Genomic DNA, 10521 nt, shown 5'->3' with positions numbered 1-10521 from the left:
CATGCAGTCAAACATTTTAATCACACTACTAGCCCAAATACTTCAGAACACATAGTTCTAATACAAATAGATATTACATGTATTGATAAAAGTTTAGAAAAACTACCTTTATACTCCAGATAAATAAAAATAATATATTTTTTATTTTAACCAACGTTTTGCCATTGCGGCTTCATCAAACTTCATCAACGGCAAAACGTTGATTGAAATAAAAATATATTCTTTCAATTTATCTAGAGTGTAAAGGTTGTTTTTTCTAAACTTTTATCAATACATGTAATATCTATTTGTATTAGAACTATGTGTTCTGAAGTATTTGGGCTAGTAGTGTGATTAAAATGTTTGACTGCATGTATTTTCGACTCCAGTTTCTCTTTCTCTCTTACTACCATTGCTGATTTAATCTTAAAGTTGCAAACAGATATTTCAGATGTTTCTTTTGCCTGCAATAAATCACTGTCACTATTTCTTGAAATCAAATCAAGGTATGAAAAATCTTGACAATAATTGTTTCTTTCAGTTAAGTTGGATTGCTAACCAAAGCAACTCATCTTGTCTACATTAAGTCTTTGAAGATCAGTGTTTTAAAATTTTGTCAGCCTCTCACTCTCTCTCTCTCTCTGATTTCAAGAGAGTTAGTTAAAATTATTAGTTTTTATGATAGTTTGTCTTGTTTTTTCTTCATGGAAATAGCAAAGCTATTAAGGGATTTGTTTGTTACTTTGGGAATTAGGGAAACCATTAATGGTAATTAATTCTCACTGCTGTTTCTGGATTCAGGTTTTCAAGCACAAGCCTCATTTTATGTAAAACAACATTGTGGTGTAAAATTCTTGAGCCAGCAAATCTGAAAGATTTTTCTACCAAACAAAATGGATTAAAATTATTGAAAATAAATTTCTGTTTAAAAACCAAAGATCTTACTCATATTTCAACTAAGAAAATTGCTGTTAGAGAGAGAAATAAAACAATATACAGCTATTTAACTAGTGTCATTTTATACCTGAAAGAAAACTTTAAATGGGGGTGCAATAGGTGGTTACAGCAATAAAACTGATATATAAAAGAACCTGAAATGATTTTCACTTTAAAACCTTAATTTCTAAGTTGGCTTAGTAGGGTTCAGTCCTTCATTTCTTTGCACTACACTTGGTTAATCACATTTTATGATATTGACTTGTATGTGTTAGTTCAATGTTGTACCATCAAAGATGTAAGCCATGGCACAATAAACAAAACGTTTAGCACCCATATATTTGGCTCCTAGCAAATTTACAACCATTTATCATTGGAATGCTTGCTAGATAGTAGATAAAGACAGTGGGAATCTCGTTAATCCATTCATGTGTGTCACTAGTTAGATGATGAGGAAAGATGTTTGTGTGAAGCTTAGTTAATGACAGCAAGAAAATTTTAACAGCAGAGCGTACCAAAAGTTTGCAAATTTACACTTACACTTTGATGTCAATGGTAGTTTTCAATAGAAAGTTTGGTGAAGTTACTAGTATCACAACAATCCTACACTTACACTTTGATGTCAATGGCAGTTTCCAATAGAAAGTTTGGTGAAGTTACTGGTATCACAACAATCCTGTTTGAACATATGTCATTCAAGTCCCCTGATGCAGATCTAATGGACTTTTATGCATGCCTTTGGTCTTCATAAATGTAATCTTAGAAGACAAAGACAGCAATGGGACCTGCAATAATGTAAAACATAGTTATAATTGTCAGTACAAGAAAGAATGCTAGTTTTTTGAAGTAGGATAGGGGTTCAATTTAAATTTCAAAATATAAAATGACCAGGTGGTTAGGGCACTCGACTCACAATCTGAGGGTTGCGGGTTCGAACATCTGTCCCACCAAACATGCTCGCCCTTTCAGTCGTGGGGACGTTATAATGTGACGGTCAATACCACTATTCGTTGGTAAAAGATTAGCCCAAGAGTTGGCGGTTATGACTAGCTGCATTCCCTCTAGTCTTACACTGCTAAATTAGGGACATGCTAGTGCAGATAACCCTCTTGTAGCTTTGCGCGAAATTCAAAACAAACAAACAAACAAACAAAATATAAGAAACTAAGCCATATTTCTGATAGTTCTTCCTCTTTATAGAAATGGCTAATAACACTTAATACTTTAAACTTCATAAAGTTATTTTGTTTTAATAATGGATTTTCCATAATTCAGCTATACAGGTTTTGAAAATAATATTCATTTTTTTTCTATCAAGTAAGGATTTTTTACAAATTGGGAAAAAGAAAAAACTTACTTGGATCAAATTATTATTTCATTTACCACAATGAACATTTTTTATTATTATGTTTGTTTACACAAACCAAACTGAAGAAAAGGAAAGAACATTGATTTCAAACGAACATGCATCCTCATTCATCTTGATTTTTTTTTGTGAAATCTACGTCTTTTAGTCTCAAAACTACGTGTTGTGGTCTGTCTTATGTATTGCGTTATAACGTTTTGTGAAAAATCTGTACGTGATGGAGAAAAATGGATATAATTTTTGGATTCAGCATACAGGAATTACTGTAGAATATATACAAATTTCAAGACAGTAAAACCATTGGAGGCCTATGTTATTCATTCCTGCATATGGAGTAACATTTCTCTGATCAAAAACGTTGTAATTTGGGAGAAATATGTAGGAAATGCATGATGTGGTAATAAGCTGAGAAGTAAGAATCCAAGCTTTCTTTAGCTCAGTGTATTGAAGATTTGCAGTTTCATTGGTTATACTATGAATGATCATTTATAAACATGCCCATCTTATAAGGATACTTTTATGTGTATTTTAATGCAAACCAAATACCCAAATGTTTTTGTCTGTAGCTGGCTTGTAGTACTATGAAAAGAGGCTGCTATCACTTGCTATGTACAAGGCACAAAATAATTATGATGCAAAAGAATCATAATTAAATGTACTGTGAGAGAAATGTTTTTTTTTCTGATGTAATTATATAATTTCTATAAAATTATAGGTACCAACAAGACAAAGAAGGATACTACAGACTTCAGATGGTACGATATGAAAGTATTGAACTTTCACAGTCTGTACTGGAGGACCAGGGAGACAGCCAAGAAGTAGATGACCCTATGAGTGCCATGGAAACCACAGAAGATGAATCTTCCAGTCAGCTCACACAAACTGTGACTCTTGTTACAGAAACTGCTGAGGATGAAGATGACAGAGTAGAAGTGGCAGAAATGCCATTTGTAGTGTATGTTCAAGAAGATGACAAAGACAAGACTACAGATTCATCTGTGTTGGTTCACCTTCCCAAATCTGAAGAAGACAGCCTTGCTCCTGTTATTTATTTAAACAGTCAACAGACTTTAGAATCTATTAGTGATGTAAATAAAGGTTACCGAACCATTCAGATTGTAGAGCAAACTAGTGATGGCAAAACAGTACTTCAGACAGCTCATGTTCTGGCAGAAGGTAGTGAACAAAATGCCATGTTTCCACTAATAGGATGATTCTATAGTCACCAAGGCTATTGAGTGTTATTAATGTTGTTAATTGATAAAAGTAAGGAGAATAATTTTTGATTCATGTAACCAAAACCTTGGATATAATCAAAGAAAGAGTAATAATTTGAACAAACTAGTTGTATCTAGTTCTTGTGTTAGGCACAAAAAAGAAACTAGAAAAATCTAATAAAAGAAATCCAGACTTGTTAGTTTGAAAGACACTACAAAGTAATATTTTTTTCTTAAAACTGTATCATTTTGTAGTGAATTTTTGGTCATCCATCTAACATTAAAGAATTTATGGTTATAAAACACCTACTTTATTGTTTTTACTTTCACTGTTACTGAAAAAGTAACAATAAAATAATCTGATTTATGAAAAGTGAAACCAGTCTTTTCAACTTCAGATTCCTCTTGTTTTCATAATTGAGTCTACGATATATTTTAGCAATGTATTTTATTTTGTATGTTCTCTTGTTTTATGCTTCTGTGAATTTGCTTTTACATCATAATCATTTCTTTTCAGTATTATGATGTGAAGCTAACCTTCCCCTCTCACCAGTGATGTGGAAAATATATTAAATGAAAGTTCTGGAAATATAAAACTTGTGTTTTGAATATTAAATCAGTTGTTTATTATAAATTCTTGTGAAATAAAAGCAGTTCTAAAAACTTTAAAACAAAACAGCTTGAATGTGCTTTTTAAGAGATACCCACTTATGTTATTTCAACTAAATAAAAGTGATATAATCTTGCTAGTTTGCCTAGTGATGAGTTTTTAAATGTCTCCAGCAGTTAAGTAAAGGAATAAACAAGCTAGTCTTAAATGTTGTGGACAAAATATTGTACAGAAATAAACCCATTATTTCACAAATAGCCATCTCAAAACTTCATATTTTTTGTAAGTTAAAAACACATCACTAGGCAAACTAGCAAGATTATATCATGTTTAGTTAGTTGAAACTTTATCTTATGAGGTATTCTTCAATCCTCACTGAAATAACATAATAGTCGAGTATAATGGTGTGTTTCTTGCCTGAGGAAAAGATTAATGTAAGTTATAGCTGATTAAATTATGTTCACAAGGAAACTAGCTTAATGCAAGAACACTTGTGAAAATTTTAAAATATTCTACCTGATATTTTAGTTATAGTAAAGCTCTGGCAGTTTTTTCTGCAATATGTACACTGAAGCTCTTATTATCAGTAATAAAACTGAAACCTAAAAGTTTTATTAAGAAGTTCATTACTTTTCTAAAACTTCTAAACTAAACACACACTGGTTCTGTACATAAGACAGGAACCTAAATTCAAATTAAACTGGAAATATAAGAAATCATAATATTGCTTATTTCAAAACTTGATAAAATACTATAGTTTATACTTTAATTAGATTAAAATGTCCACTACCATGAAAAACATGTCCCAATGCACTAAGACTGTTTCAAAAACTACATGTAATGAATGTTTTTGTAAGGCTTTAAAAGAGAAGAGCTGGATGTGGCTTAGCTGTTAGCATGCCTGGACTATGAATCAGAGGCTTCCTAGATCACTTTCAGTTACAGCAGAAATGTGCTCTACACTTTGGAGCCATAGGTGCTGTATAAGAAAGAATGTAAAGTCCACTAGGATGAGAGTTAATGACTGGTACTATTGGCTAGCCTGCCATCCACATACCCATCATTTCAAAATTTGTGTATCTTTGAACAAAAATATAAAACAAATTTCAAAGAGAAATTTGGTCAACCTTATAGCTAATTAATGTTTAGATTAAAGTGCGTTTTCTAAAACTGTTTTGTAAGGCCTCCACCACCACCACCGGGCACAGTGGTAAGTCTGCAGACTTGTAATGCTAAAAACTGGGTTTTGATATTTATGTATTAACAACTACCCTGTTGAGATATAGTATTGAGTATGGCCTAAGCTAATCACTGTGGTCTGTACTAAACGTGTGTAGCAAGATATCCAAACCAAATTCTCATTTTATATTAAAATTTTTGATCTTGTGTATATTACATCCAAGTACATCATTAAATGTACACAAACTAACACGTATAGCATGAGACACACTGTGACAACATCCATATTTCCACTTGTGCTAAAGTATGCATATGGTTTTCAGGTGCCTAAAACATTGGACCACTTTTATAACATAACAAAAATAAAGAGTTATCACAGACTTGAATAAGTAGAAGTAGCCCTTTCAACCGTGGTACATAAATGTATCATCTGTTTCTTGATTTTATTATTTGTTCCATTGTTATTCTCTGGTGATGATACCTGTTCAGCCATCCCCCAGTGAGACAGGAGTAACTCTATGCATTTAAAACATTAAAGTCAGGGATTCGGTGGACACAGCGCCTTTGCTTGAATGAGAATGACAAGTCTCCTTTGATACGTCCAACTTTACCTGTATTATAAGAAACGTTGAGGCTGATCAGTCTTGGAGATAATTTCAACCTGATCAGTTGGAGATATAGCATCCAGTAGAAGCAAAGTGACTATGCTGTTATTAAAGATACTGAAAACAAAATAATGTATTAAATGAACAATCTTTAGTCAAACTCAGTACTACTACATAAAATCTTGTTGGACCTCCTCTTAAGCAGACCTATCCCATTGTTTTAAAGTTAATTCAGTTCGACTTAAATATACCACACTTCTATAATGATCCAGCTAGACCACATTTTTATTATTGTTAATTACAAAATACATTCGTATACATGCAGTCTAATGTAGCAGAAGCACCAGGAAATGTCCAAACTTAAGGAAAAGCATTGTATTGCCTGTTCCTAAGTCCAACCAAGTAATCACCTATCAGAAATGCTTCAAGAAGTAACTCGGATCTCTAGCTGTCTGGGGTGACGTTTGTTTATTTCGTACCACAGTTACATGTATCTTCAGAGTTTACCTCTCACCACTGGCCTTTTAACCAACCCTGGGATGAGATATTCCAAATGTCGGGAGTGTGGTAGAACGGGCTTGTAAGACTACACTTGGAGTCGTAGAAACCTGCACAGGGGTCACAGCATGATGAATTACCGAAGGTAACTCATCCATTAACTCTACTTGACCCAGGTTTCTCCATGACCCATGGCTGCCTTAGCCTTTATGGCATATGGAGGTTTAACAATGTCCCATGGATCACCATCTTGCCTACTGGTGAAACAATTATATATTTTACACTAATAGCGCTTCGATATTCTCTACCAATCAGAGATGATACTGACTAGAGATGGGATTCAGCTGCTCTGGTTAGTGAATGCTACAGAGTCTGATAAAGACTGCTCCATTCAATCTTGGATGCATAATGCTTAATACAATCACGATGGTCCTCACTCATCTGTGCCTCCTGTATTCTAAAGTCACACCTCAGGAGAAAGATCCGAGTGGTTGTTTTGGGTGTACCAGATTCTGACAGTCCAGGATCCCAGGTCTTTGGCAATAGCTCAAAAGATGTCAACAACCTTTCAGCATTAACGAGAATCCTACGTCTAAGAGAGGACTTTTGCTTGCCTTAACTATTTTCTCTTAGAACTCTCATGCCTCAGTATCTAACTCTTCTATGTGTTCTCAAGTCTTTTCAACCCCATAAAAATGTCATTTTCTCTGTTTTAAAGATTGAATTCGACATTAAGGGATTATAAAAGCACCAACAAATACAATCATCAGGTGAAACAAATACTCTGCAATAAGTATTGTTGCGTCAGTGAAGTCACGTGACTAGTATCATGCCACTTCTTTCTCGAACCTTCGTGAATTGTCGGGAGATTACTAGATTGGTGGTAGGCTGGTATATATAAGATGGTCACAACGTGACGGGACAATGTGTAGTTAATGAGTAATTGAATGTATGCGGACAAAATATTGTTGGCCACGTGAGACGTGAATTATAGTGTTGTTACAGAGCGACTGTTGAAATTAAGTGTATCGTAAAGTTGTATTCGGAAAGAATAAACCAGTTTTATTTAAAAAAGGACTTGTGTCGCTAAAGTTTCGTCGGAACGAATTTACGGAAAATTAACTAACGACAGGAGGCGTAACAGTATCCTGTTCACTAATGCTACATTATTCTATTTCCTTTTTACTCTGTGGTATGCTCAATTTATCCAGATTTTTCCTCGGGTATTTGGGTAGGAGCCACAGAATAACAGGAGGGTCAACAAGTACTATTTTTCAAAGCATAATCTGATATCTCTCAACTCTAACTGAGTTTCAAGCAAAGAAAGAGACTGAACACAGTAAAAAATGTTTATTTCACTATAAACACACATCAAATCACTTTAATAAAGGCTAGTGTATCAGGCACCTTTATTGGAGTGTATATGATTTACTGATTTAGTCTCAGTAGTTCTAATAAACAAGCTTGATGCAGCAGATATAATATGACCTATATAGTTTGCACAATAGCATCAAAGCTCTTCTCTAATATACACTTTACCACATGACTGAGGCCCAGTCTCACTATTTACCAGCACATCATATTTTTCACAATCGAAATACACTCATATACACAAAGTCTTATGCAGAATAAGACACCAGGAACAACTTCAGAGTCCCTTTCACATCATAACACGGCAATCGGACCCATTCAATATGTTTTTTTTATTATTATTACTGCCACCTCGTGGGTGTAAAAACCCGTAGAACTACGTAAATACGGAACATATAGCAAAATTTTTCTCTGATTTATATGACAATTTATTATGTTGTATTAGAACACAGCTCCATTACTGTAATTCAGGAAGACTGGTACAGTCTCACATAGTAACATAGCACAAGAGCATCTCATCGGCTTATGCATAACACTTCAAAATTAGAAAGTTTCTATAAGTTTGGTAACAATAAATAATGTTATTAATTCTTACCATAAAAATCTGACTTGTAAATGACTTAAATAAAATTGATAATGAATACAATTCTCTTGCTTAATCTGGTTTACATCATAACAATTGTTGTACATAAAAATTGATAATATATATAAAACACTTAGACTATTACTATGTTTGTTGTATCCCAGCTAGCTTAATGAGCCTTGGTATTGGGCAAAAGGCTTCATTGACACTAGATATGACAGATGTAGTGTGGGTGACATATTATAATATGTTTTCCTTTGCTTTCACTCATTTTTAACTGGGTATTAGGAATGCAAAATTTCGGCATATTGGTGTTGTTACGACAGCGGAAGTCACGTGACTAGTAACACGTCATGAGCTTATAGAAAAATCATGTCCCTTCGTGAATCCTCGAGTGTTTACTAGATGTGCGGTATTCTTGTATATAAGACCGTCAAGAAATAACGGCAACAATGGAATTGAATTGCAGACAGAGATAGAGACGACAATTGAGTCAAGCGCGTGAATCGTTCGTTCGTTGTGAATTATAGCGTTTGTTTAAGTTATAGCGTGGCTGTGGAAATTAAGTGTATTGCAAAGTTGTATTGAGAAAGAATAAACTAGTTTTATTTAAGAAAGGACTTGTATCGCTAAAGTTTCTTCGGAAATAATTTTTACGGAAAATTAACAAACGAACAGAGGCAGTATGTTAAAGTTTCTGGTTATGATCAGCAGTCAAAACTAACCACCAATTATTTAGGATATTATCTGACAACCTCATCTGTCGTTGTTATATACCTGGTTAGTATCGTGCAGTCTGCTCCATAGAATTGCCGCTAAACTCACTAGGTTTGTTATCCCATTCTTAAACATCCACTTAATTTCAGTGCTGATAGTACCCCTGGAGCTCCATAGAATTCTATGTAATGGTTGTTATATTAGACTTTAGTCACCTGTGTCTATATGACAGTTGACATGCGACTGTTGTACAACACAATCCATCATCTGGTGCCACAAACATATCCACAAACTCCTTGAGCAATTTGTTAACTTCACTAACAAGAGACTTTAGGGACTACGTATGCGTCCTCGAACATGGTAAAGTAGCTAGGACAGACACGACCTGCATGGCTGGTTTGTGTCCCTGTTTTCATGATGATGGTCATTCAGCTGGAAGCTGAATAACTAAATCTTCATAATTGCAGACTAGCATACATAAAACACCAGCACTCAGATAGCTAACTGTTTGAGAAATTGCTTTCCAGACAAACACAGTGTTTTATATGTCACTTCTATCAACAAAGCATATGGTGATAATGCCTTTGTCTCCACAGCACACCATGAAATACTTGCACATTTTGTGGTATCACTGTTGCTTTTTCAACAGCACACTTGCAGTCCATTGTTCCTTATTTAGTCGGCACTATATAATTTATTCACACAATTGTATTTAATCTATTGCAGAAGTGAAGCTGGCTGACAAATTCTGTAGTAGATCTGTAATATATCGATGTTTGACAACTAACTCTGTTCAGCAAGAAAGATGTACCTTCACAAATTAGCTTTTGATCATTTTCCAAAAGGAAATTTGGGCTAAATAGCCGAACTGTTGGCTCTGAGTGTTTCAATATCAACTGAAACACAACTACTTGAGCATGTATCATTACAGAAACATACAATGTGAGGCTAAATCCATGGTTAACTGAATCTGAAACCAAAATATTGCTTGCATGCTGATTGTTATCTCTGCTTGAGCTAGTGATCAGATCCATTTCAGGCTCCACTAATATAAACTAGCCAGAGCAAATACTGCCATAGTTTATAATTGAAACTCTTGCATTTGCTCTGGTGTTAAACTTAATGGTTCTTGTATTGGATTATCCCATTTTGCGACAGAATATATATATATCTTACATCCAATGTTAAATGATTTACTGTCGAATCAGGGACTCCTTCAGAAGTTTCGTACTTAAAATGCTAAAATACAGGATTCGATTACCTACAGTAGACAATGTACTGATAACCTATCCTGTAGTTTCTGCTGACAAAAACAAAACCAACAACAGTATCACCAATCATGTAGAAGTTGTAAAACTAAGTGAATATTCTGCCTTTTTATGCTAATGGTTTCAGGTGTCTTGGGTAACAAATGTACCATTAGAGATTTAACCCTTTTTTGATAAATATATTGTTACGTC

The 10521-nt window shown here is 34.1% G+C and overlaps 1 protein-coding gene across 1 annotated transcript in view; it reads left to right on the top strand.

Moving 5' to 3' along the window:
- Nucleotides 1–4722, top strand: part of LOC106471946 (histone H4 transcription factor-like) — a 26754-nt gene extending 22032 nt beyond the window's left edge. The window contains exons 9-10 of the mRNA XM_022400560.1: nt 1191–1213; nt 2997–4722. Of these exons, the coding sequence (XP_022256268.1) occupies nt 1191–1213; nt 2997–3495 (522 nt within the window). The 3' untranslated portion in view covers nt 3496–4722. The remainder of the gene's footprint in view (nt 1–1190; nt 1214–2996) is intronic.
- The last annotated feature ends 5799 nt before the right edge of the window (nt 4723–10521 follow it).

The sequence above is a fragment of the Limulus polyphemus genome, unplaced genomic scaffold (genome assembly GCF_000517525.1).
Source record: "Limulus polyphemus unplaced genomic scaffold, Limulus_polyphemus-2.1.2 Scaffold4977, whole genome shotgun sequence".
Classification (NCBI taxonomy): domain Eukaryota; kingdom Metazoa; phylum Arthropoda; class Merostomata; order Xiphosura; family Limulidae; genus Limulus; species Limulus polyphemus.
This window is presented reverse-complemented; position numbering and strand designations above follow the sequence as displayed.